Source organism: Mus musculus, chromosome 11 (assembly GCF_000001635.26).
Source record: "Mus musculus strain C57BL/6J chromosome 11, GRCm38.p6 C57BL/6J".
Taxonomy (NCBI): domain Eukaryota; kingdom Metazoa; phylum Chordata; class Mammalia; order Rodentia; family Muridae; genus Mus; species Mus musculus.
The window spans coordinates 69990982-70015926 of NC_000077.6; the positions used below are offsets into that span (position 1 = coordinate 69990982).

Below are 24945 nucleotides of genomic sequence, written 5' to 3' on the forward strand. Positions count from 1 at the left end.
CCTCCTCTCCAGAGCCGGGACTACTTTTCGCCACCCGCCACGTGATTCTCCGCCCTTTTCTGAGGTCACATGATTTTATCTACACTCAGAAATGTGTTCCTCCGCTCTGGTGTAGTCCTTATCTTTGGGGCTTTTGCAGTTTCTCTTGGTTCACATAAGCCTGAGCCTTGAGCATTCCCTGGGTGTCTGCAAACCTCTTTCCTTTCTGTCTTATGGTGTCCATATCCACAGCTTGGGTACTACTTTGTTTTGGTGTCAACGGCCACCTTCAGCGTAGAAACACGTCTCATGAAATCCTAGACTTGTAATTGTCTGCCTTTCCCCAACGTAATTTCCGAGAACTGCAGAACTAAATCTCATGACTGCCACTGGGTACCAGTTTCGTCCTCAACTTTGTACTGTGGGAAAGGGTTTTTCAGTTCACTCGAAACAACAGCAACCTTATCTGCGATGTCATATGTGTAACCCACAAGTTGATTCCAAAGCAGTTACGCTGAAGGCGTAAGAGGACCAGGCTACGGGTTGCGCTAGCAAGCTGAGCTAGTGGCGTATGTTAGCAGGCGGGGCCGGTCCGATGGTCGGGGGCGGGGTTGATGAATAGGGAAGTGGCGCAAATTCGTGGATCGCTCCGCCAAGTCTGTTCGTCGAAGCCGCCTCCGCCGCCGCCCCCTGTCCCGGCCCCCCCCCTGGGTTCCCTCAGCCCAGCTCGGTCCAGCCCGGTTCTCGGGAGAATGAAGTTCGTGTACAAAGAGGAGCATCCGTTCGAGAAGCGCCGCTCTGAGGGCGAGAAAATCCGAAAGAAATACCCAGACCGGGTCCCGGTAAGGACAGTAGCCAGGGCCCAGGCTAGCGTCGCTGACGCTGTCGCCACAGGCTATGCTTGAGTCTGGGAAAGCTGAAGTCAGGCTCTGTCTGTCGTGGGGTTAGAACTCTGTTGTCTCTGGTACCAGAGGTCTCTCACCTGAAGTAGAGCTGGGGACTAAGATGTGGACGGGAGAGAGAGATCAGGGTATTTCTCAGAATAGAGGCCTTAGTGAGCTTGACAACCCAGAGTTTCCATGGCCATCCTCCCAACTAGCTAGATTTAATGTAGATTTTTGACCCAAACAAGTCATCCTGTATTCTCTGGTGAAAATAGTTATTGTGATGCGCCGTTCTAGGATCAGTTCTCAATATTTAGGTAAGAGTGAGGCCAGGAGCTTTGGACCTAATGCTGTGTGCACCACGTATATAAGGATAACTAGAGAAATGAGATTCCAGTAGGTTTCAGTAAAAGGGAATATTGTATGTTGAGTTCTTCATCGATATAGCAGCATATATATGTGTATGTATGTATATATATATATATATATATTCATTTTTCTCATTCTTACCTTTTATCAGGTGATAGTGGAAAAAGCCCCCAAAGCTCGGATAGGAGACCTGGACAAAAAGAAATACCTGGTGCCTTCTGATCTTACAGGTGAGGGCTTGACCTGTGGTGCACGTTTCTTTCTGTGGGTGGGCCTGCCAACTCTGTGGGAGGAGGCTTCACCTGGCAGCTGTTCTCTGGAGGCGCCTACGACCTCTGTGACTTGCTTGCATCTCCTGTTTTTGGCAGTTGGTCAATTCTACTTCTTGATCCGGAAGCGAATTCATCTCCGTGCTGAAGATGCCTTGTTTTTCTTTGTCAACAATGTCATTCCACCCACCAGTGCCACGATGGGTCAGCTGTACCAGGTACAGTACCTTGGAAGGAACGGTAGTGTTTGGAGAGGAAAGTAAAGGCCAGCGGTCGCTGCTGGCTAACTTTAAAATGTCAGTACAGCCCTGCCGTGGGATCTTACTAGCGCTGAGAATAGGGAGGAGTATGAACTGGTGGAGTTGTTCTGACTGGGACTTACTACCTAAGTGAGTCTCTCCAAGAGTCCCAGATGTCAAAGAATAGATTGCGTTTGAGGAGTGGTGGTTGTTGTTGTTACTTTCTGTTCGTTTTCTTTAGGAGACAGGGCTTCTCTGTATAATCCTGGCTGTCCTGGAATCCCCTCTGTAGACCAGGTTGGCCTCTAAACTCCCAGAGACCCACTTGTTTCTGCCTCCCTAGGGCTGGGCTTAACAAAAGGTGTGCGCCACCACTGCCCTAAACTTGACACACAGACCAGGCTGACCTCAGACTCAGAGAGCTTCCTGCTTATGCCTCTTGAGTGCTGGTGTTAGAGTTGTTATAAGTCCTCATCCTGAATGGTGACACATACCTTTGATCCTTTAAATCCAAAGCACAGCTGTTTCTGCACACAGTTTTAATCCGATCATCCAGGAGTCAGAGGCTGGTGGGTCTCTTTTGAGTTTGAGTCTATCCTGATTAGTCAGAGATACTTAGTAGTGAGACCCTGTCTCAAAAAAAAAAATAATAAATAAATAAATAAAAATAAAAATAAAACAATCAAAAATAAAAATCCCCAAATTAAAAACCCTCAAAACCACTGAACGTGGGGCATGATCATGCACAGCTTCAGTCCCAGCACTGTGGAAGCAGAGGAAGGTAGAGGCCGAGGCAGCAGTATCAAGTTGGAAGTTGTTGACTACATAGTATAGTGAGTTTGAGGTCAGCCTCTTTTTTTTTTGTTTGTTTTTTGTTTTTTTGAGACAGGGTTTCTTTGTATAGCCCTGGCTGTCCTAGAACTCACTTTGTAGACCAGGCTGGCCTTGAACTCAGAAATCCGTCTGCCTCTGCCTCCCGAGTGCTGGGATTAAAGGCGTGTGCCACCACACCGGGCAGTGAGGTCAGCCTTTTTCTTTCTTTCTTTCTTTCTTTCTTTCTTTCTTTCTTTCTTTCTTTCTTTCTTTCTTTCTTTTTTTTTTTTTTTTTTTCAGAGACAGGGTTTCTCTGTAAAGCCCTGGCTGTCCTGGAACTCACTTTGTAGACCAGGCTGGCCTCGAACTCAGAAATCCACCTGCCTCTGCCTCCCAAGTGCTGGGATTAAAGGCTTGCGCTTCCAAGCCCAGCTTGTTTTTGTTTTTGTTTTTGTTTGTTTTGTTTTGTTTTGTTTTGTTTTGTTTTTTGAGACATAGTCTTTCTGTGTAGCCCTGGCTGTTCTGGAGCTCACTCTGTAGACCAGGCTGGTTTCTAACTCACAGAGTTCTGCCTGCCTCTGCCTCCAGAGCATTGGGATTGAAGGTGTGCACCACTACCACCCAGTCCAAGTCAGCCTTTCCTATAGGAGAGAGATAAAATAGGAATGATTGCTTTTCTTTTATTCCTTCTGTACTAGGGACCACGTTTAGTGCCTACTGTTGCTTACAGATGATCTGTATCTTCAAATCTATTTTGAGTCCGGTTCTTAAGTTGCCTTGGTAGCCTTTACCTTTCGGCCCTTTCCTGCATCTGAAATTACCAGGCAATGCTTAAAGTGGTTCTTGAGGAATTGAGGTATTGGTGGTGAATGGTTGAGTAACGAGTTCCCTTAACCTCCCCCCCCCCTTTTGCATTTACTTCAGGAACACCATGAAGAAGACTTCTTTCTATACATTGCCTACAGTGATGAAAGCGTCTATGGTCTGTGAAGCTGCTGTACCTGAGGTGGGGGGTTCCATTCTACGAAGAGAGGTGGCGCTCCTTCCTTGACATCCAGTTCCTCCTTCAGGCTCAAACACCACCTCCTTTCTTCAGGACCTGCACTTAATGTTTGAGGCTGTCTCTCCAGTCCCTCTCAGCAGGAGGGGTAATGGTAGATACAGCCTCCATACATCTCTTTCTCCCCTTGTTTACCCTCCATTCCCACTCTGATTTAGACTTCTTGATTGTCGATCTCTGTCACATCCGATGATTGTTTTGGTTTCTATTCCCTTTCTAACTGCCCATCGGGCTCAGAACCCCAATAATCCCTTCCTTTCACTATCTTCTTTTTGGGGGGTAGGTGGAAGGGATTGACATTGGATGGGGGAGGTAGGAGGCACATCAATAAAAAGGAAACCACCGAGCTGAATTGAATTTGCCCTGTGTCATTCCACCTCCTGGTTTTTTGTTTCAAGTATCGTGAACTTCAGTAGTGGGAAAGGGGAAGGATTGAGGTATAGATCAGTGAAATAGAAACGCGTTGTTGATGTTGGTAATTTCCTGTTTTTTAGTGAGTGGAATAATGTGAACATTATCTCATGAAAGTTCCATTTTATTTATGTGTGTATTGGGGTGTGATGTAAACAGAGAGGTGGTGGTTGCTAGTGTGGGGAGGTATGGAGAAAGTTTGAAAGTACCATTTTTAAGTAAGAATATCCAGATGTTACTTTACATTAAAGAAGATATGTTCATGTTTGGGAGGTGGTAAAAGGACTGTCTATTACTGCTGCCACTGGCAGAGGTTGTGCCAGGGTATGGGAGTCTGTAAAGTAGAATTTGAGAGAGGGCAAATACTAGAAGGTGCCATTATTACTAGGAGAACTTCATCTCCCAGCATCCATTTCTTCTTTTGGCCGGAAGTGGGGCGGTACCCTGAGGGGGTAAAAAGAAGGTACAAAGTGAGGCAGTATGGTGGCCGAGAGTTATAATCCCTTCTTCGTCTACTTTCTTGGTCCCGCCCAGCCTACACTTCCCGGGAGTCAATGTGCACTCTTCCGCTCTTCTTCCCGCTCCCCGTTGCGTATCTCCCCGCCACTCCCCTGGTGGTGGGGGGAAGTTGTTTATTGCGCCTGCGCCAATCCGTGGCTTCCTGGGAACTGAAGTTCCGGAGGATCTTGCATACCCCTTTCCGCTGCCCCTGCACAGACTACAAATCCCTTGGTGCACTGCGCGATAGTGCCGGCGGGGAGGGGCAGAAGGGAGGGAGGAGAGAGGAGGAGGAGGAGGAGGGAGCAGGCGGCCGGCGGTGCGGGGGGAGGGGGCCCGGTCCGGGAGTGCGGGAGGCAGTGGTGGAGGGAGGTGGCGGTAGCGGAGTGGAGTCTCAACCGCGCCAAGCGGACACTTCGGTGGAGCGAGGCGGTAGAAACACGGAGCACTCAAGGCAGCACCGGGAATCCCGGCTTCGAGGAGGGGGTCGCCGGACCGGGTGGAGGGGAGGGGGCGATGCTGGAAGCCATGGCGGAGCCCAGTCCCGAAGGTAAGCACTCCATAGGCACAGAGGACAGGGAGCGGGGTGAGGATTCAATGGGCAAAGTTGGAGGTCGAGCCCCGGCACCCAACGGAGGAGTGCGGGAAAGGGGGTCGGGGCCCTGGCTCTTGAGGTGGAAGGGCGATGAGTTGAGATAGCTTGGAGAAAGAGGAGCGGGAGACTGGGTCGGGATAGTTAGACATCAGGTACAGCGTGGAGAGTGGCGGTGCGGGGTCTGAGCGCCCGAGACCCAGCTTCGGGAACTAAGGGCTGAAAAGGCCTCGGACTGCTTGGAGCTCTGAGACAGAGAGGCTGGGGGAAGCTGCTTGCCCTCCGTAGAGTTGAGGGAGCACGAAGAGGATTGAGTGAGGGGCCCGGTAGTTGGCCGAGGTGGGGGAGTTGGTGGCGGTGGCGCTTGAGCACCTCGTAGTTGCCGCCAGAGCTAGCTTGGTGATTGTTAGAGGGGTGGGCAGGTAGTTGTGGAGTGGGGAGAGGGTCTGGGTATTGTCTCCGGTAGAGAGCCCGATACCGAGGGGCAGCTGTGGGGCCGGAGAACTGGGAAGCGAGGCGAGCCCGGTACTTGTAGGGGCGGCGGGGCGAGGTGTGTGTGTGTGGGGGTTAAGACCGGCAACTTGCGCGGGTGGGGGGTTGGTCGGCCGGGGCAAGAGCTTCCGAGTTGTGGAGTGTGTATTGGGGGTAGCGGCGTCGTCAGGGGGCCTTCTGTGGAGCGGCTGGAGGGTGACCGGGGGCTAGAGTTTATGGGTCCGTAGCCTAAGGGACTCGCTGAGTCCGGGGGCGGGAGGGGGGCGGCCGGAGAAGCTCGGAACTGGGCCCGGGGGCCCGGCGGGGAGCCCGAAGAGCTCGAGACGGGGAGGGAGGGGCTAAAGCCCCGGATGGGGGCGGAGGGACAGCGAAATTGTGGGGAGCGCGGCCGCGGGGTGGGGTGGGGGTCTGGCTCCGGGCTGCAGCTCTTCGCCCGTCCCGGACGCGAAGTAGCGTTGGGGAGTGTGAGCCTGTGTGTGTTTGGGGTGGGGGTGAGGGGCGCGCCCGGCCTCGTGTTCGAGTCGAAGGGGCCCGGAGGGCGGGGAGCAGTTCAGCGTGGTCATCCTGGACCCTGGGGGCGGGCAGGCGGCTTGTGCGGTCTCGGAGGGCCCAGGGCAGTGGAGCGCGGCCGGCTGGGAACTCTGGGCTCCGGGCGCGTGTGAAGGACGGGGGCGGGCGGTGGCCTGGTCTCGCCCCGGGAGCGGTATGGCGGGGTGGGGCGCCAAGAGAGCCGAGTTGACTGGAGAGGCTGGGAGGGGGCGGGGCGCCGGGCCTCGGGGTGGGGGAAGGGGAGCGCTATAGCGAGGCCGGGGAGGGCGCCGCGCCCAGGCTCCGCCCCTTGGGGCGGAAGGGGGAGCAGGGGCGGGTCCGGCACAGCTGGGGGCTGTGGCTGGCTGGGCTAGGCGACCTCACGGTGGATGGGATTAGGTCGGGAACTCCGAGGTTTAGAGGTAGGATTTTACACGGACTCTTTTCTAGTGCCTTGACTCAGCTTTTATTGATTTCACAGATCCGCCTCCGACTCTTAAACCAGAGACTCAGGTGAGCTGTCCCATACCAGAACACTGAGTGACAATTTAGGGGGCTGTGTTTTGGGGAAGGGCTCCTTTAACATTCGTGCCTGGCTTCCATACGATCGTGTTTTGTCTTTCCATTTAGCCACCGGAGAAAAGGCGGAGAACCATTGAGGATTTTAACAAATTCTGCAGTTTTGTCTTGGCCTATGCTGGTTACATCCCCCCTAGCAAAGAGGTAAGGAACAGAAAAGTAGCTGAGGTGAGGCAGAGTGAATTACTTTATAGGAAGAGCCTACTGTAATATGCAAGACTAAGAAAACCGGAAGCCCTTAGGGCTATGGTGGGAGAGCTGGTTTGGAGGGATGGAATAACGGCAATGAACGGCAGAAACAAAAATTTGGAGTGTTGCTCAAGACTTTTTAATGGTTTTGAGTGGCTGTTAACAGAAAAGTGTTTCCAGGTAAGCTGTAGGGAGATGAGTGTCCTAGCAAACGAGATACTGAAAACAGTGCTGGAAGTAACAGCTGTGGCTTCTGTGTTCTAAAGGTCCCCTGAGGACTGTGAGGAAGGTAGGTTATAGAGTACACATCAGATTTGGGGTAGGGATACGTCTAGTTCCTGGTTTTTATGCTGGACATGTGGCAGGGCTGAGCTGTCACTAGACTCCGGCTGACCCTAGTCTCTTCCTCCTTTTAAGGAAAGCGATTGGCCAGCCTCTGGCTCTAGCTCTCCATTGCGAGGTGAGAGTGCAGCAGACAGTGATGGCTGGGACTCGGCCCCGTCGGACCTTCGAACTATCCAGACTTTTGTTAAGAAAGCAAAGTCATCAAAGAGAAGGGCAGTTCAATCAGGTCCTACCCAGCCAGGACCCCCAAGGTCCACTTTTTCTCGTCTGCAGGCTCCTGACAGTGCTACTCTGCTTGAGAAGATGAAGCTCAAGGACTCTCTTTTTGATCTGGATGGGCCCAAAGTGGCATCTCCACTCTCTCCCACATCATTGACGCATACTTCCCGGCCCCCCGCTGCTCTCGCCCCAGTGCCGCTGTCCCAGGGGGACCTCTCCCAGCCTCGAAAGAAGGACCGAAAGAATAGAAAGTTGGGACCAGGAGGTGGGGCTGGCTTTGGGGTGCTTCGGAGACCTCGACCAGCTCCTGGGGATGGGGAAAAGCGGTCTCGAATCAAGAAGAGCAAGAAGCGGAAGTTGAAAAAGGCAGATCGGGGAGATAGACTCCCACCTCCTGGCCCTCCTAGGGCTCCTCCCAGTGATACAGACTCTGAAGAGGAGGAGGAAGAGGAAGAAGAGGAAGATGATGAGGAAGAGATGACAGTGGGGGGTGGAGTCCCAGCCCCTGTGCTCCCAACACCCCCTGAGGCCCCCAGGCCCCCTGTTACAGTGCACTCTGAAGGTGCTCCCCCTACTGACAGTGAAGGCAAAGATGTGGGCAGCACAGAAACAAGCCAAGATGGAGATGCTAGCTCCAGTGAAGGCGAGATGCGGGTCATGGATGAGGACATCATGGTAGAATCAGGTGAGAAGTTGGGCTGCCCGGGGTGGGGAGCAGAGGTGATAGCTTTGGGGGCTCTTAGGAGTTGACGCCTTGAAGCAGAACACTAAAGAGATTTGTCTTTTCCAGGTGACGACTCCTGGGATCTGATCACGTGTTACTGCAGAAAGCCCTTTGCGGGGCGGCCCATGATTGAGTGCAGCCTCTGTGGGACGTGGATCCACCTCTCCTGTGCTAAGATTAAGAAGACCAACGTTCCCGACTTCTTTTATTGCCAGAAATGCAAGGAACTTCGGCCAGAGGCCCGGCGGTTAGGGGGTCTCCCCAAATCTGGAGAACCCTGACATCACTAAGGCTGGAACTTGTGACATTACTTGGGAACTGAGCCTCAGGGTCCCCAGCCTTCCCTTGGAGTGAGGAGGCTGTCCCCACTTGAGGGCCACAATTCCCAAGGGAGACGTATTTGGAAATGAGTGTCTTCTACTCTGTCCTTCCTGCTCCATGGACTTGAAGTTGACCCCATTACAGTTGGGTCGGGGAGGCTGGATCTGTAGACAGAATCTCTGTCCAGTCAACCCTGTACCCTTTTCACTTGCAGGTCCAGGGCTCAAACTGGGATGTAATGGGATAGTTGTCTATAAAACTGTAGTGTAAATACAGCACTCCCCTCATGTTTCTTCTCTCTCCCGTTTACTTTCTTTTACACCGGATGTATTTTTAATTTGGGGCTCCCCCATTTGAGCGAGGTTGCTCAGAGGTGGAGTACCAAAGCCTGTGGAGTGAGGAAGGAAAGAAAAAGGTGTCAATTAGCACTCGCCTCGTTTTTAATACTGTTGGCCGGCTGCTCAGACAGACGGCCTGCGTGTTGTAAATAAAGCAGAGTGGGCTCTTGTGTTTTACAGCCCTCCTTGTCCTATTTGGGGAGGGGATCTTTGGGAAACCTGGTGGAAGTCTTGGGTGGAGTTGGGGCTGAAGGCCACTTGTAAGTCCAGGGCTGTAATTCCACAATTTGGGAGGTGGAGATGGGAAGTTTAGGGGCCAAATCTGGCTTGGGCACTGTCTAATGCCCCTCAGACATCTCTGAAGACTATTTCGGCTTTCTCATCCCAAGTACAGTCTAGTAGGAGTACTGCCCTAAGGGTCCCAGGTTACAATTCTCACTCATCAGCCCATATCCCCGCCCCTCTTATAGTTGCTATTGAGGTGCCTTGAACCTCAGATGGGTAAGGCAAAGTGGGGGCCAGTTGCCAGCATTCCAAGAGTAGAAGCTTGCTAAGGTACTTGGGAGGGGGGGGGGCGGGTTGTACACGTTTGGGGGCGGAGTCGTCTAGGGCTGAAGACCGTTGCTCAAGGCAGTGGTCACGTGAGTGTCTAGGTGGAGCTTGTAGTAACGTGACTCAAGGAAGTCACGTGAAGCACAGTCGGCTGCGCAAAGTGGGCGGGCTTGGGTCACGTGGCATGGGGAGAGGTGGGCGGGGACCTCGGTGCTGCTCGCGACGTCCGTGGAGCTAGTGGCCCTCGACTGTGCGGTCTAGGTTTTGAGTCTCGCCACACAGCTCTTCCCGATCAGCCCGCTGGTCCCCGCCATCCTCCTTGGGCACGTCTTCCGCACTGGCCCTGCGCTGTTGGCGCTAGCGCGTCAGTTTGCGGGTGTGCGCAGGCGCGGCGGGGGCGCTTAGTCCTGTTGGGTGGGCGGCTGAGCCCGGGAGCGCGCGAGCGAGACCATGGCGGGCAGCAGCGCGGGGGGCGGTGGTGTAGGCGAGACGAAGGTGATTTACCATCTGGATGAAGAAGAGACTCCTTACCTGGTGAAGATCCCTGTCCCGGCGGAGCGCATCACGCTCGGCGATTTCAAGAGCGTTTTGCAGCGGCCCGCGGGCGCCAAGTACTTTTTCAAGTCCATGGATCAGGATTTTGGGTAAGCGCGAGGCCTAGACTGGGAAGGACGGTGGGTATGCTAGAGTGGATTGGGCGATATTGAGGGAGACCGGTCTACCTTGGACTGTTTCTGGCCTGTAGTGGAGCATAGCATATTGTACTGTGCTAAGGTAGAAAGCCCATCCCAAGACGGACAAGGTTATATTTGGACACATAGAAGAAAGGGCTGGATGGCGAGAAAATTAGGTTGGAGGAATGGGGAACACTGGTTTGTTTGGCCATTCTCTCTCCATGATTTTAGCCAAAAGGCAAAGAAGTGATGCTTGAGGTTATGCTAGGCTGTGCGGAGATTAGAGCCATCTATCTTTTGGTGAGCTGGGATGCTCGCTCTCAGACGTCTGCACGCGAGTTAGATAGAGATAGTCTGTAATTTTGTTTGCCTGTTTTGATTTGTTCTTTTGTTTGGAGGTAGGGCTTTATTCCTTGTATCCTAGGCTGGCTTCGAACCCATGGAGTTCCTGCCTTAGCCCCCAGAGCTGAAATAAACAGGTGTGAGCCAATATGCTGGGCATGCAGTGTTTTTATGTAGACCGGGCTATAGTGAGACAATTAGGCTATTCTGGCTTATTAATCAGGTTCCATAGTATTATTTTGGGATGGTAGAGTCTGTAATATTGCAGCGAGATCTATTGGGATATATTAGGCTGTTTTGAAGTAGACTTTCCTGGCAAAGCATGTACCATTCTGAACTTTTCTGAGTTCTTATTTCCTCTTAGGGCCAGAACCTCCTCTCCCCGCTACCCCGATACCCCCTGGGGGCTGAAGAGAGTTGGAGGATTTTTTTGCTTTTTTTTTTTTTTTAAAGATATTTTATGTGTTGGGCAGTGGTGGTGCACATCTTTAATCTGAGCACTTGGGAGACAGAGGCAGGCAGTTTTCTGAGTTCAAGGCTAGCCTGGTCTACAGAGCCAGTGCCAGGACAGCTAGGGCTGCACAGAGAAACCTTGTCATAAAACAAACAAAAGCTACTTTATGTGTTTGGGTGTTCTGCATGCATAGTGTGTACCACAAGCATGCAGTGCCCAATGAATCCAGTAGATGGCATGGGATCTCCTAGAACTGGAGTTAGCATCTGCCAGCCACTATGTGTGTGCTGGGACTTGAACTCCAGTCTTCTCCAGAGCCAGTCAGTCTGCTGCTGAGCCAAGAACTTCCTTCTGTTACTGAAGCTACCTAGAACACAATATAGAACAGGCTTGCCTTGAACTTGTAGCAGCCCTGCCTCTACACCTGCATCCATAGTGCTGGAACTAGATAACGTGTGGCAGTCAGGATGCCTGGCCCAGACCTGGGCTTTTTACAAGTTACAAGACAGGGACAAGTGGGAACAAATGGGGTAGTGGTACTGCTACATCATAGCAGAATGGGGTACTGTAATCAGTATGGTGCAAAGGGCTGCTTGTGTGGGGACGCTGGGGGCTATGGAGTTCTGGGGTGATTTGTGACATGCTGGGTGACCCTGTGCTGGACTGAGACTATAATTTAAGGCAGTTTCTTGTTGTTGTAGAGATTGGGACTGAGCCTTCTGTGTCCCCAAGCTCAGACTGTGTTAGGCTATGATGTCCTGAGTTGACAAGCAGGGATAGCAGGGTCCTGGGGACAGGAAGGTGACCTACCACCTGGGTTGGGGAGAGACTTCTTACCTGTGAAAGTCCCTGTGGTGGGAGCACATCCCCCTCGGCTCCCTGAACAGGCTGGACCCTTGTTAACAGTTGTTCGATGTGGAGAAGGTGATGCTGCCTAGGGAGTTGGTCTTGGGTTTATATCAAGGTTGTTCTTTTTGCATTATAATTTTGGGCAATTTATTTAGCTTTTGTGCTTTGATTTCTTCATCTGTGGCATGGTGATAATCATAGTGTAAAATGCTTAATTTCGGTGCATGGCACATGGTACATTCTTGGTGACTGGTAATTTTCATTTAGTATGGAAGCTAACTAGTTCATAGACTACATTACACGATACAGAACTGCTTGCTTTGGAGGAGACTGGGCCATGTCCGGTGGGGTTCTGTTGGGAAGAGTTGGTTAATGTTGAGTAGCTCGTGTGCCGTCTTGATAGCAAATGTATTCGTGAGGCCTATCCCCAAGCCCCCAGAGTACGTTAGGCTAGAACTAATCACACAGACAAATCTGTGCACACAGTGTGCCTGCTTGGTGCCTGGAAAGCTTGGCTGAGACAAGTCAGATCCCTTGGGACTCGAACTATGGATAGTTGTGAGCCACTAGGTGGATTCTGGGAACTAAACCTGGGTCTTCTGCGAGAACGAGTGTTCTGAACCACTGAGCCAATTCTTTAGCCCCCATCCCCACCCCGAAGAAGCTCTGATTTGAGGGTGAGGGTGTTATGTGTGGGAAAGAATGGCTCATGGCTCATAGTTTGTCTACATGGATTTGCTTACAAAGGTGAGGGCTTGTGCCACACACCCAGGACATGTGTTGAATCTAATAGGTACTAATGATTTCTTGTGGGTATGAGAAGGAAGGAACAGGTCTAGTCCACTACAGGAACCTGTGGGAGGCTGGGCTTTGGGATTTTTCAGACCGAGCAGATTGCTTAGTGAGGTGAGGTGGCCCGGAATTGGGAAGCCCAGCTTCCTCGCTCCATGGGAGCGTTCCACACGTGGACTGTTATTGTTGCATGTAAGGGTGATTTTTTACCCAGAAAAGCCACACATTTGGGTGGCTCTGCTTGTGAATTAGAGAGAACTCAAAGGCAGCAGGTTCCGTGAGGACCAGAGGCTTTTATGGGACAGATGTGTAGGACAGAGATGGTTAGGCGGCCAGCCAGGCTCTTAAATTAGATATTTGGAGCAGTTGTGGGAACTGTCCCAAAGGGACTTTGGAGTGGTACTTTGAGGTTTGGATCAAATGGGAAGAAGTCTTTGGAGTGGCATTGTGCCTCTAAGGATGAGTTGGGGTAGTGGTAAATGAGAGAGTCTAGAATTTTTATTTATTTATTTGTGTATAAAAGCAAGTTACTTCACTGTGAAAGCAGAGGAGCTGGGCATGGTGATGCATGCTGGCTGAGTGGCATAGCCAAGTTTGGTGACATATGCCTTTAATACCAGGATGGAGAGGCAGAGTTAGGCAGCTCTCTGTGAGTTTGAAGCCAGCCTGGTCGTCGCTACCGCTGCTGAAAAAAAAAAGGGCAGAAGTCTATAGACAGTTGGCTTAGAGGATGCCGCTGTGTTCTGTTCTTAGCACTAGCACCCACTGGTGGCTCCTGACTCCCTGTAACTAGCTCCAGGGGAGATAATATTCTCCTGTCCTCTGCAAATACCCTCATGTGACAGCCATGCACACAGACATGTACATATACATTAGGGGAAAAGCAGACGACGTGTCAGTCAGGGCAGCAAGTCACCATGCTTGGGCAGGATGGAGATGGGGAGAGACTTGGAATGAGATTTGGAATGGGAGTGACTAGTTTAGCTTTACTAATCTCCCCCATCCCCGTGTTTGTCCCACCCCCACCCCCAGATGGGGTTTCTCTGTGGAGCCCTGGCTGTCCTGGTTCTCTCTGTAAACTAGGCTGGCCTCAAACTCAGATCACCTGCCTCTGCTTTCCAGAGTGCTGGCATTAAAGGCATGCACCACCACCGCCCATCTAGGGTGTGTGTGTGTGTGTGGTGTGTGTGTGTGTGCGCGCAAGAGAAACCCTTGCTCACTGAGTGCCTCTTGCCTCGGCCTCCCAAGTGTTAGTTGAAGGTGTACCCCATCACACCTGGCACCTTACTAATCACTCTGCTCTCTCCGCAGGGTGGTGAAGGAAGAGATCTCCGATGACAATGCCCGCCTACCTTGCTTCAATGGAAGGGTTGTCTCCTGGGTAAGGGGACTCATTACTGAGCTGCTTCCAACCTCAGTCTGTCTCTGCAGCCTCCCCCCTGCTCAGTCGCGGGTGGCCTGGCTTCCCTCTTCTCTAATGTGGATACAGTGAGCACTCCTCGGCCTCCTCTTCCTATAGCCTCCCGTACTGGATTGTTTTTTCTGGCCTCTTCACCCAGGTCTCCAGGACCCTGTGTCCTTCTTTTCTGGTCCTTTTCCTTAGTTTCTTCTCGTACACCGCTCCCCAGCAGAACCATGTTTTCTTACGTGCTCTCTTCTAGCTTGTGTCGTCAGATACCCCACAGCCTGAGGTGGCTCCCCCAGCCCATGAGTCTCGGACAGAACTGGTTCCTCCGCCTCCACCCTTACCCCCTTTGCCACCAGAAAGGACCAGTGGAATTGGGGACTCAAGGCCTCCATCCTTCCAGTGAGTCCTTTATATTCTTGAGTCCAGGGGATGGGAGCGAAGAGGGAATTCAGTCTAGACCTCTTGAGAGAGGGGGACTGAGGTTCCGGTGCTCTGTCCGACTGACTTTGGTTGGAAACTCTCTCTACCTGTGTAGCCCTAATGTATCCAGCAGCCATGAAAATCTAGAGCCTGAGACAGAGACCGAATCTGTCGTATCACTGAGGCGAGACCGACCTAGGAGGAGAGACAGCAGTGAACATGGCGGTGAGGGGATGGACCCTGGAGGCAGGGTAGACTGAGCTGGGCAGACAGGCAAGCCTTAGCATGCTGGGTATGAAGAAGGGGAGGCCTGGCTCCTGAGTCTCTTGTTTATACACAGCTGGTGGCCACAGGCCTGGTGGCCCCTCGAGGCTGGAGCGCCACCTGGCTGGCTACGAGAGCTCTTCCACCCTCATGACCAGTGAGCTGGAGAGTACCAGCCTAGGAGACTCGGATGAGGATGACACCATGAGTAGGTATGGCTGCACACTTCCCTCCCTGTTCCCTCCCTCCTCCCCCCTCCTCCCCTCCCCCTCCCCCCCAGCCAGTCTTCTTGTTTCATGTGGCTCCCTGACCACTTCCACCTCCAAATGCTATGCTTCTCAATTGCTATCAGGTTCAGCAGCTCCACTGAGCAGAGCAGTGCCTCCCGCCTCCTCAAGCGCCACCGAAGGCGAAGGAAGCAGCGGCCGCCACGCATGGAGAGGGTGAGGGTTCTTTTGGGATGAAGTGGGCTCTGGTTGAAACACAAGCTTGTGGCTTCTCTCTCTGTTGACGGGGAGCAGTTCACACCTTTCATGTCTCCCCGCTGTAGACCTCATCCTTCAGCAGTGTCACCGATTCCACAATGTCTCTCAACATCATCACGGTCACGCTCAACATGGGTATGGAGGGTCCTGACGGGGAGAAGGGAAGGAGAGAGAGGGGCTTGGGGTTTCTGGGGCTCAGTCATATGGCCCCCCTCCACAGAGAAGTACAACTTCCTGGGCATCTCCATTGTGGGCCAAAGTAACGAGCGTGGTGATGGGGGCATCTACATCGGCTCCATCATGAAAGGGGGCGCGGTGGCTGCGGACGGGCGGATCGAGCCTGGAGACATGCTTTTGCAGGTGCGCTGACGGCCTGGCTGCTGGCTGGGGCGGATGCTCTGCCCCTCCCACACTGCCCATGACCCACCACCCCTTCCCTTCAGGTAAATGATATGAACTTTGAGAACATGAGCAACGACGATGCTGTACGAGTGCTGAGAGACATCGTGCACAAGCCAGGGTGAGTGCGGCTGGCCCCAGGCCTCTTGGGCTTAAGCCTGTTTACCTTTGTTTTGCAATTTTTATAAAGACGTGAGGCCAGGCATGGTGGTGCATGCCTTTAAACATGTTATTTGAGGCACAGTTGGGCTGAGTGTGAGGCAGCCTGGTCTGCAGAGTGAGTTTCAGTCCATCCGGGTCTACATAGCGAGAAAACAAAAACCAAACAAAACAAGGGCTGTAGAGATGGCTCAGCAGTTAAGAACACTGTTTGCTCTTCCAGAGATCCTGAGTTCAATTCCCAGCAGCCACATGGTGGCTCACAACCATTTGTAATGAGATCTGATGCCCTCTTCTGGTGTGTCTGAAGAGACTGACAGTGTACTCACGTACATAAAAAAAAACAAATACGTCTTTCAAAAGAGAACAAAACCCACAAATTGCAAATCTCCCTGGCATGTCACTCCACACTAGAGCATGAAGCAGATGTGGGTGAGCACCTGAGAAGAGGCCACCCACTGTGTGCTCCTTGCCACTCCCTCTCCTCACTGATGATAATTACCGTTTGGCTTCTTTGGTCAAGAAAACCTTTAATGGTTTTTCATGCATGAGTCCTGGAACAAGATGGTTTGGTGTTACCTGGGTGAGGCTTGCTGTGAGTGAAGGGAACATTCACTCTGCTCTCCATTGTTCCCCGCAGCAGTGTTTTGAACTTAGCCATGTTGTGAGTCACACGCACTGTGGAGGCCTTCACCCTCACTCTCTCTAGCCCAGCAACGTGAGCTCTTTTCTTTCCCACCTCTCTGTCCTCAGTCTCCTCCCACCAGGCCTCGGGCTTCCTGAGGCCTCGTCCCTCCCCTGAGCTGCTCTGCTCTTCCCCACAGCCCCATCGTGCTGACCGTGGCCAAGTGTTGGGACCCGTCTCCCCAGGCCTACTTCACCCTCCCTCGAAGTGAGTGATGCTGGGGCTGGGGTCTGGAGTTAGGAGATCTGGGGAGCGTGGGCACTTGGGAGGTTAAGGCGGGAGGATCTCTAGATGGATGAGGCCAGCCTGGGCTACAGGGTGAAACCCTGCCTCAACCAAACAAGCCCAAAAAGAGATGAGAAAAGCTGGAAGTTGTAGGGAATGTGTTCAGGAGGGCCAAGGGATGGGGGTAGACAGAACTCCTAATTCTGGAACACACAGGCCTAGTTTTCCAGGCTTGAGCAGCAATCATCTTGGTGTTTCACGTTACTCTTGTCCTAGATGAGCCCATCCAGCCCATCGACCCAGCCGCCTGGGTGTCGCACTCGGCTGCGCTGACTGGCGCCTTCCCTGCTTACCCTGGCTCCTCATCTATGAGCACTATCACATCTGGCTCCTCTCTGCCTGATGGTGAGTCTCTCTCCTTTCCCGCCTCCCTGGGTGTGTGAGGGACCTTTCGTAAGTTCTCCGTGGTCTCTCCTATCAGGCTGCGAAGGCCGGGGTCTCTCTGTCCACATGGACATGGCCTCTGTCACCAAGGCCATGGCAGCCCCAGAGTCTGGGCTCGAAGTCCGGGACCGCATGTGGCTCAAGATCACCATCCCAAACGCCTTTCTAGGTATTCCCAGGCCCTGAGCAAGGTGGCATGGGAAGGTGGGGAGGAGGCCAAAGCTGGGCACAACACAAGGTGGAGGGGAGGGGAGGAGCTGGGAGGAGAGTCTGACCTGTTTGCTGTGCTGGATCCCAGGCTCCGATGTGGTGGACTGGCTGTACCATCACGTGGAAGGTTTTCCTGAGCGCCGGGAGGCCCGCAAGTATGCCAGTGGGCTGTTGAAGGCGGGACTCATCCGGCACACCGTCAACAAGATTACTTTCTCTGAGCAGTGCTATTATGTCTTCGGGGACCTCAGTGGTGGCTGTGAGAGTTGTAAGTCAGCAGGTCTGGCTGTAGGAGCTCAGGCTGATGTGTGCCCCGGTACTGCTGAGTAGTACTGCTGAGTAAGCGAGGTACCTGAGCTGCATCCCCAAGGGAAAGAGTGCTGCACGGGGCTCACAAAAGCATTTTGGGGCTATTGGTGAGAGTCCTGGCTGTTTCTCTGCCAGAGCAGCAGAGTTTCCTGTTGTAAGCCATCATGGTCTCTGGCTTTTGTCTCGTGGGGAGCTCTGGGGAAATGGCTCAGGTTTCTCTGTTCTCAGGAATCCTGGCCTCCTAAAGCAGGGACCTCTCTTCCATTTTTTTCCAGACCTAGTTAACCTCTCTCTGAATGACAATGACGGTTCCAGTGGGGCTTCAGACCAGGATACCCTGGCACCTCTGCCTGGAGCTACTCCCTGGCCCCTGCTGCCCACCTTCTCCTACCAGTATCCAGCGCCACACCCCTACAGCCCCCAGCCTCCACCCTACCACGAGCTTTCTTCGTACACCTATGGTGGAGGCAGTGCCAGCAGCCAGCACAGTGAGGGTAAGTGACCCACTCCCACGTACCAGTACAGCCAGAGAAAGTGGGCACAAGTAGAGCGGATTCGGGGAGGAGAGGCAAGAGCAGGGACTGGGATCCTGAGGACTCTGGGCTGAGCTTCATTTTCCTCGTCACCTCTGCCCTCCAACAGGGAGCCGGAGCAGCGGGTCGACAAGAAGCGATGGGGGGGCTGGGCGCACAGGCAGGCCTGAGGAACGGGCCCCTGAGTCCAAGTCCGGCAGTGGCAGTGAGTCAGAACTCTCCAGCCGGGGAGGCAGCCTTCGGCGGGGTGGGGAGCCTGGTGGGACTGGTGATGGCGGCCCTCCTCCATCCAGGGGCTCGACAGGCGCTCCTCCTAATCTCCGAGCTCTTCCCGGGCTCCATCCCTATGGAGCCCCATCTGGCATGGCTCTCCCCTATAACCCCATGATGGTAGTTATGATGCCTCCACCCCCACCCCCTGTCTCCACAGCAGTGCAGCCCCCTGGTGCCCCTCCAGTCAGAGACCTGGGCTCCGTGCCCCCAGAACTGACAGCTAGCCGTCAGAGCTTCCACATGGCCATGGGCAACCCCAGTGAGTTTTTTGTGGATGTTATGTAGGGACCCATCTTGAGGCCACATTGGGTCTGTGCCCTTGGCCTGGCAAGTTTCAGCCTGGTGCCCTTCATAGTGCCTGGGCTCAGCCTGGCGGCTGGTGCCTACCAAAACGTTTTTGCCACTGTGACTCTCACCAGCAGTGCCTGGTCCTTCCCCCTCTTCCTCGGGGGTAGATGGGGACCTTTGGTTATTTTTAGCTTTATTTTTTATAAGCTTTTTGGGGGGTTAAAATAGACTTTCTTATATTTGGGGGAGTATTTTTTTAAATAGACAGTTCCTCTTTTATATGGAGAATCCCTTCTAACCCCAGAATATGACCGCCACCTCCAGGTGCCTAGTCAGCTCTCATGTTGAGGGTGGGTGGTGGTCAGTGGTACCCTGGGAAGAAGAAGGTGTGGGCTGGGTACCCCAGACAGCAGTCCAAGGAGGCTGGTGGTGTGTTGGGGACTGTGTAGCTGCCTTTGTTACTCTATTTATTTTAGTCACTTGTACAAAACACCAAATAAAGCAAATAGAGGCCAACTCCCCAAGCCTCTGGCTCCTTTCTTTGCGAGGCAGGCAGTGGAGAGGAGGGAGCAGTGACATTCACGGCAGACAGTGACTTGGTAGAAAATTTATTGTTAAGGCAATAAGTACTCCATCACCCCCATAAAGGGTTTTGGCATCAGAGAAGGCACATGACCTTGCCAGGGCCTGATTGGGAGTCTCAGATTCCCAGGGGGTTACCGGTGACCAGGCCACCATTCTCCACCATGGCCTTGGAGATGCTTCTGAAGTTCCGGAAGAGCTCCTGATGCTGAGGGCTGGACTGCAGACTGGCCATGTTTTCTCGGATCCGAGTTGCAGCCTGGGGAGAGGGAAGGGGAGGGACGGTCAGGCCGTCCTGTACTGGGGAGCTCCAAGGCCCACCTGTACTGGGGAGCTCCAAGGCTCACCTCAATGCACCAGCTATCACAGAGCATTTTCTCATGCTGTGCCGTCGGGTAGCCCTCACTCAGGGACCTTGAGGCTCTGTGAGGAAACAGAGGTTAAAATGATCCTGAGTGCTGGTGTTGGCCCAGCTCCTCTGTGGCTCTAGCCTGCCAAGCGTCCCTCGCTGCCGCCTTACCTGGACAGAACCACCACCATGGCATAGAGGTCAATGGCGCCGTCCGCCAGTCGCTGCAGCAGGAACTGCTCGTCTGTCAGGTAGATGAGGGTGGGGCTGTTAGTCGGAGGGAGGGAATCAGGGAGGGAAGGGGGTTGCAGAGCTCACTCACTGACAATCCCTTTCTTGTGTTTCACCAGCTTGGCCTCCACCACGGTGGCAAATTGATCCAGAGCCTGCACTGCCTGAAGAGACAAGAGTCACAGACAGAGCTCAGGAGAGGAAGGCAGCGCACAGCCACCGCAGGCTCTGCTTTAAGGCTCACTCACCAGTTCACCACTGCGACTTAACTCTGGGTGGACAATCCCTGACAGACTCAAACCACTGCCGATTCCTGTCCTCCTGAGAGGAGATGGAAGAGTGACTGGTCAGTTGCGGCCTCCCATCTTGTTTGACCCTGACTCTGACCCTGGCCCCGGCCCATGAGGTACCGTCTCAGCTGTTTGCCTGCTTCTCCCATCAGGAGGCCAACGTTTCCAAAAGGATTCTTCAGGGCATTGCCCAGCCCAGTGAGTTCCTTTCCTTTGTCCTGTGGAGAGAAGGGGGACGGCGACAGTGAGGACTCAGTGTCCTCCCCAGCTGCTCTCTCTCATCCTCCTTCCTCTTACCATACAGCCTTGCAGAGCCACAAACAGTCGAAGAATGTCATTTGCCCCTTCAAAGATCCGGAAGATTCGAATATCTCGGAGCACACGCTCCACCCCTGGTTCCTGGCACGCAGGAAGACACAGAAACCTCTGTTGAGATGTGCCTGTCCACTCTGAACAGATGCCCCCCCCTGCCGAGGAATACTCTGTACCTTCATGAAGCCCATGCCCCCCATTATTTGGATGCACTCATCTGCCACTTTCCAGGCCGCCTCCTGAGGACAGAGAACCAGATGAGTTGGATTTTTGAGCTGAGGTCCTAATCTGGACTCCGCCCTCCCATCACACCTGGGTCCTCACCGAGCAAAAGATTTTGCTGATGGCGGCTTCTATCTGGAAGTCTTTGAATCCCTGGTCCATGTTGGCACTCAGCATGTAAGCCATGGACTAAGGGAGCATGGTCGGGACATGGGGAAGACAACAGGGAAGGGCTGCATCAGACAGAATGGCTAATGCTCAGACCTTCAAGACCAGTGCTGATCTACTCCTCCAACCCTTGAATTCACTTTAGCCTCCTGGTCAGGTCAAATATGTCCAATATGTGACCCTCTGGTATATCAGGGGCTTCGAGGCTTCCGACTTTGTAAAGGGGTGGGTTAAAAGTCGTGTTTGGTGCATCTGGGCAGCATTTAGCAGAGCAGCACCACCCTCCAGAAGAGAACTGACTATGCCTCCTCGCATCCCCTAGGGCATTGGTGTAAAGCTGGAGACCCACTGCCCCAGGTGCTGCTGGGGGTTGTAGTCTGACCCAACTGTGAAGAAAGCCATAGGGCTCCAGGGAAGGGGCCCAGGAGGCCCTTACCTCAGTCACATACTGCAGAATAGCCATCCGAGCCAGCTTTTCCTGGATCACCCCAAAGTTGTGAATTTTGTCCCCAAACTGGGTACGATTAGTAGCATGATCAACCTGCAAGAGGGCGCATGTTACCCCACTGTGGTTCTTCAGTTTCCACCTGGACGGGCTGGAGGCCTAACTGTGCCGATGGTCGAGTGTGCATGTGTGTGTGTCGGCGCTCTGAGGCAGTCAGGGACATGTGCTAGCTAGGGACTGGGCTGGGACTCACCGCCTTGGCAATGAGGGATTTCATGGTGCCTGCGAGGGTTGCAGCCATCCCGAATCTTCCGTTGTTGAGGATGTTGACAGCAACCTTGAAGCCATCTCCCACCTCTCCTAGCACATTCTCTGATGGCACCTTCACTCCATCAAAGTACACCTCTGACGTGTTAGATGCTTTGATGCCCATCTTCTTTTCAGGGAGCCCACTGAAAAGGCAGGGCAGGAAAGTTGAGGTATGAACAGGTTGCTGTGGGGGAAAACGGCCTTTTCGGGTCTCATGATCAGGGGAGAACTCCCCAGACTATAAAAAGGATACAGGGCACTGCCTATGTGCCCCAGGGGCTACGGATATCTAGCTATGGCCTGTTAGCCTGTGTTCCCCCAGTGGAAACAAAACTGCTCACCTCCTGTGGGTGCCTCTTGTACAGAGATAGCCCCAGCGTGGCCTGTATTGACTATTTGCTCTTGAGAGCCCAGTGCTGTCCCCATCCTTGATTCTGTTTTGCCCCATACTCACTGGGTAACCCCTCCGAAGCTCCTTTCCACTACAAAAGCTGTGATCTTCTCTTTCACGGCCCCCGTGGCTGCATCTTTAATTGGCGTCTTGGCAAAGACAGTGAAAATGTCAGCCAGGCCCCCATTACTGTGGAAGAGTGAGGTGGTTAGTATAGGGTTTAGAGCAGCAGGGTCAGGCCACTGGGCTGAAGGGTAGAAGAGAAACGGAAGATTGCCTGATCCAGATCTTGCTCCCATTGAGAGTGTAATATTTTCCACAGGGGCTGGGTATGGCTGAGCTTCGGATGGAGGCTACATCGGATCCACTCGAGGGCTCTGTTAGGCAGAAAGCAGCCAAAGCCTGCCCTGTGGGGGAGAGAACGGGCTCACTGGGGATCCTGACCACCAGAGTTGCACCCCCTCATCCCCAGGCAGTTCCTTGTAACACCGTGAGCAGTGTCACACTCCTTACCCCTGGGTCTCTTAAGGTTGCCTTACCAGATGCCACTCTGGGAAGGTATTTTTCTCTCTGGGCCTTTGTGCCATAGAGCAAGATGCCTTTGAAACCGATGCTCTGATGAGCTCCCAGGGTAACGCTAACACCAAGGTCATGCATGCCCACAATCTCTGCCAAGCGAGCATACTGGAGGGAAAGGAGGCATCTGGGATTGTAGCTGGCTGCACTGAACTTGTCCTCAACAAGAATGGGCAGCAGGGCAGACCTGGCCTGGGGCTTGGAGCATCTCTACTCTGAGCATGGGGAGTGGAGTGGGTTTGGACAGGGCACAGGGAGGCTGGCCATGGGGCTCCCAGGTAGGCTGCTTCTCTAGCATGAAACCCTGGAGTCTTTCCTAAGGAGACAGGAGCAGGAACATCAAAGGGCTTAGATAATCCCCCCCCCCCCTTTTGAGGCAGTTTCATTTTGTAGCTCCAGCTAGCCTGAAACTTTGTGGGTTTCCCTGACTGTCCTGAAACTCCCTCTGTAGACCATGCTGGCCTTGAACTCGAGATCCGCCCGCCTCTGCCTCCATCCTCCATGCTGGGATTAAAGATGAGTGCCACTGTGCCCAGCTGCCCTTGGTCTTGATGGGAAGGTTGCCTGCTGTGTTGCCTCACACAGTCCCCAAAGACCTGGGAACCACAGTTAGGTCCACGGTCCTAGTGGGCTGCACACAGATCATGTTTCAGGGGAAAATGTGTGAGAAAAAGGGCAGGCAGGTAGACACTACTCTGGCTACTTGCTTGGCCCTAGTGGTGAGTCTACCAAAACTGGAGCACTGTGGAATGTTAACCAGGGGGATCCTCTCACCTGGGTATTAGAGAGGCCCAAACCACCCAGCTCGCTGGGTACTTGCAGGCCAAATGCCCCCAGTTCCTTGAGTCCCTGCAAAGTGTCGTCCTCCACCTTCTCCAAGGCGTCGTTCTTGGCAGGGTCATTCACTTCCTGAGCAAGGAATAGGAAGAATCTCATATTCAGAGGCTCCTTTAAGCTCCTTAGCATCTTACTTAGCCCAGGAGGGGCTGAGCTCTGGTCATCCCTTACCTCAAAGAACCGGGCCACTGGTCCCACCAGCTCTTTGAGAAATTGTGCCTGTTCTTCACTGAGCACTGTATAATGGGAGAGAAGAGCAGGCTAGTCAGGCAGAGAGGGCTCCCCTGCCCACACTGTCAGTGACTGACTAAGCCTTTACTTACCAGATGGGTATGGGAACACCTGATCAATGGTAAGCTGGCCTTTGAACATCCCCACAGCAAAGGACTTCGATTCCTAGGCAAGGAAGGAAAGGATCTTAGGTGGGTGCCTGGGGTGATTCTACTCCTGGTTTTTAAGTGTCAGTCCAGTTTCCAGTCACTTACTGCCCTGGCTGGTTTTTCTCTGGTGGAAGCATCAGAGGAGAGGGTTTCTGGCTTGTCCAGAACTGCCTGGAGGGAAGGGCAGAGCAGTTAGGCTGGAGATGGGTCTTAAAAGGTGTGCAGGAAGCGCTAGCTCTAGGAAGTGCGTTTGGTGCATGTTCCATTACTTTCTCACTAGGGCACCCTGGCGTGCCCTTTCCCCTACTTTCAGTGACAGAACTGCCACCAGGTGACTGGGTCGAAGAGAGAGACCCCTGTCGGTCGCAGGCTAGTGGGAACTGGCAACTCGCATTTCTACGTCCGTCTCCCTCATCCACTGTCACTTACCTGAGTGGCCTCCCTGGCATAAAGTCGCTGGGCAGAGATAGGCCGGGGTTGTCCCTGAAGCACAGTAGTAGATCGCGAGCTGTAAGGAGTCGGGGTTCAGTTCTGCCCTGGTTCCCAGACCCAGTGTCCCCTTGCTATATACGGACCTTCGGGCCCCCAGCCGCAGCAGCTGTCGCCCCACACTCGGGGTCATCCGAGCCGACTGCATCTCCAAAGCCGCCGCCGAAGTCTTGACCACTGACCTCTTCTCTTCGCGTCTCGCCTGCCCAAAGGTTGTGTGTCTGGGCCCTGACTCATGCTCCACAATGCACTGCGTGGTGGGGGCGTGGTCTTGGGCCTCGATGCATGGTGGGAGCTGAAGTTCCGACGTGTGCCCGGTCCCTGTATTCTACCTGACCTAGGGTGATCCATCTTCAAACGATCCGTTTTCTTTCCCAAACTCTATAGAGCCGCTGGTCTAAACTAAAGTCTGATCCACTAAAAAGGGAAGAGATTAGATAAGAGAAGGAAGAATTAAATGACTAGAAGGTTGGAGGTAGACTGGAGGGAGGACTTCCTAGCTAAAGTTAAAAGAGAGAAAGGAAAATATCAGATGCAGAGACCTGGATTATAAGGAAAAAAATTCTCCTTCAAATAAAGAGGGGCGTGAGGTGGCAGACTCAAGCTGGGGTGTACTCTAAGCGAATTCTGAGATCTAGAAGATTTCACCAACTTAAAACACTTCTAAAAGCGCGTAGTAGGCACCTCTAGTCTCTCATGGACTTTGGGAGATAATAAATCACGATCACTATGAATTTGAGGCCACATAGA

General features: G+C 53.2%; 4 protein-coding genes and 1 non-coding gene across 13 annotated transcripts; 4 read left to right on the forward strand and 1 right to left on the reverse strand.

Moving 5' to 3' along the window:
* The first annotated feature begins 388 nt into the window (after nt 1-388).
* Gabarap (gamma-aminobutyric acid receptor associated protein) lies at nt 389-3968 on the forward strand. Its single transcript, NM_019749.4, has 4 exons — nt 389-821; nt 1384-1462; nt 1601-1719; nt 3478-3968. Exons 1-4 carry the CDS (start codon nt 732-734, stop codon nt 3541-3543), a joined length of 354 nt encoding a protein of 117 aa, NP_062723.1. The 5' UTR covers nt 389-731; the 3' UTR covers nt 3544-3968.
* Nucleotides 3969-4784: 816 nt separating this feature from the next.
* On the forward strand, nt 4785-9030 carry Phf23 (PHD finger protein 23). 9 transcript variants are annotated; one of them, NM_030064.4, is made up of 5 exons: nt 4785-5072; nt 6616-6647; nt 6765-6857; nt 7320-8151; nt 8257-9030. In NM_030064.4, exons 1-5 carry the CDS (start codon nt 5039-5041, stop codon nt 8469-8471), a joined length of 1206 nt encoding a protein of 401 aa, NP_084340.2. In that variant the 5' UTR covers nt 4785-5038; the 3' UTR covers nt 8472-9030. The 9 variants fall into 9 exon arrangements, with proteins under 9 accessions (NP_084340.2, NP_001278054.1, XP_006534564.1 ...); NM_001291125.1 differs by having other exon boundaries at nt 7521-8151; XM_006534501.2 differs by lacking the exon at nt 4785-5072 and adding an exon at nt 5942-6080 and having other exon boundaries at nt 8257-9028.
* A 580-nt stretch (nt 9031-9610) lies between these two features.
* Dvl2 (dishevelled segment polarity protein 2) lies at nt 9611-19128 on the forward strand. Its single transcript, NM_007888.4, has 15 exons — nt 9611-10045; nt 13824-13893; nt 14174-14319; nt 14456-14565; nt 14681-14816; nt 14957-15047; nt 15155-15224; nt 15310-15449; nt 15533-15609; nt 16472-16539; nt 16834-16962; nt 17039-17170; nt 17300-17479; nt 17796-18014; nt 18163-19128. Exons 1-15 carry the CDS (start codon nt 9852-9854, stop codon nt 18609-18611), a joined length of 2211 nt encoding a protein of 736 aa, NP_031914.3. The 5' UTR covers nt 9611-9851; the 3' UTR covers nt 18612-19128.
* Nucleotides 19129-19201: 73 nt separating this feature from the next.
* On the reverse strand, nt 19202-24447 carry Acadvl (acyl-Coenzyme A dehydrogenase, very long chain). The gene is made up of 20 exons (NM_017366.3): nt 24282-24447; nt 24136-24214; nt 23812-23877; nt 23650-23722; nt 23498-23562; nt 23264-23398; nt 22453-22597; nt 22191-22320; nt 21977-22102; nt 21467-21665; nt 21205-21309; nt 20703-20789; nt 20555-20617; nt 20364-20465; nt 20187-20284; nt 20025-20097; nt 19868-19940; nt 19717-19789; nt 19544-19619; nt 19202-19455 (listed from the first exon to the last, which is right to left on the reverse strand). Exons 1-20 carry the CDS (start codon nt 24341-24343, stop codon nt 19315-19317), a joined length of 1971 nt encoding a protein of 656 aa, NP_059062.1. The 5' UTR covers nt 24344-24447; the 3' UTR covers nt 19202-19314.
* Mir324 (microRNA 324) lies at nt 21062-21150 on the forward strand. The gene has a single exon (NR_029758.1). It is a non-coding gene; the product is annotated as a microRNA 324 (primary transcript).
* Nucleotides 24448-24945: the final 498 nt, after the last annotated feature.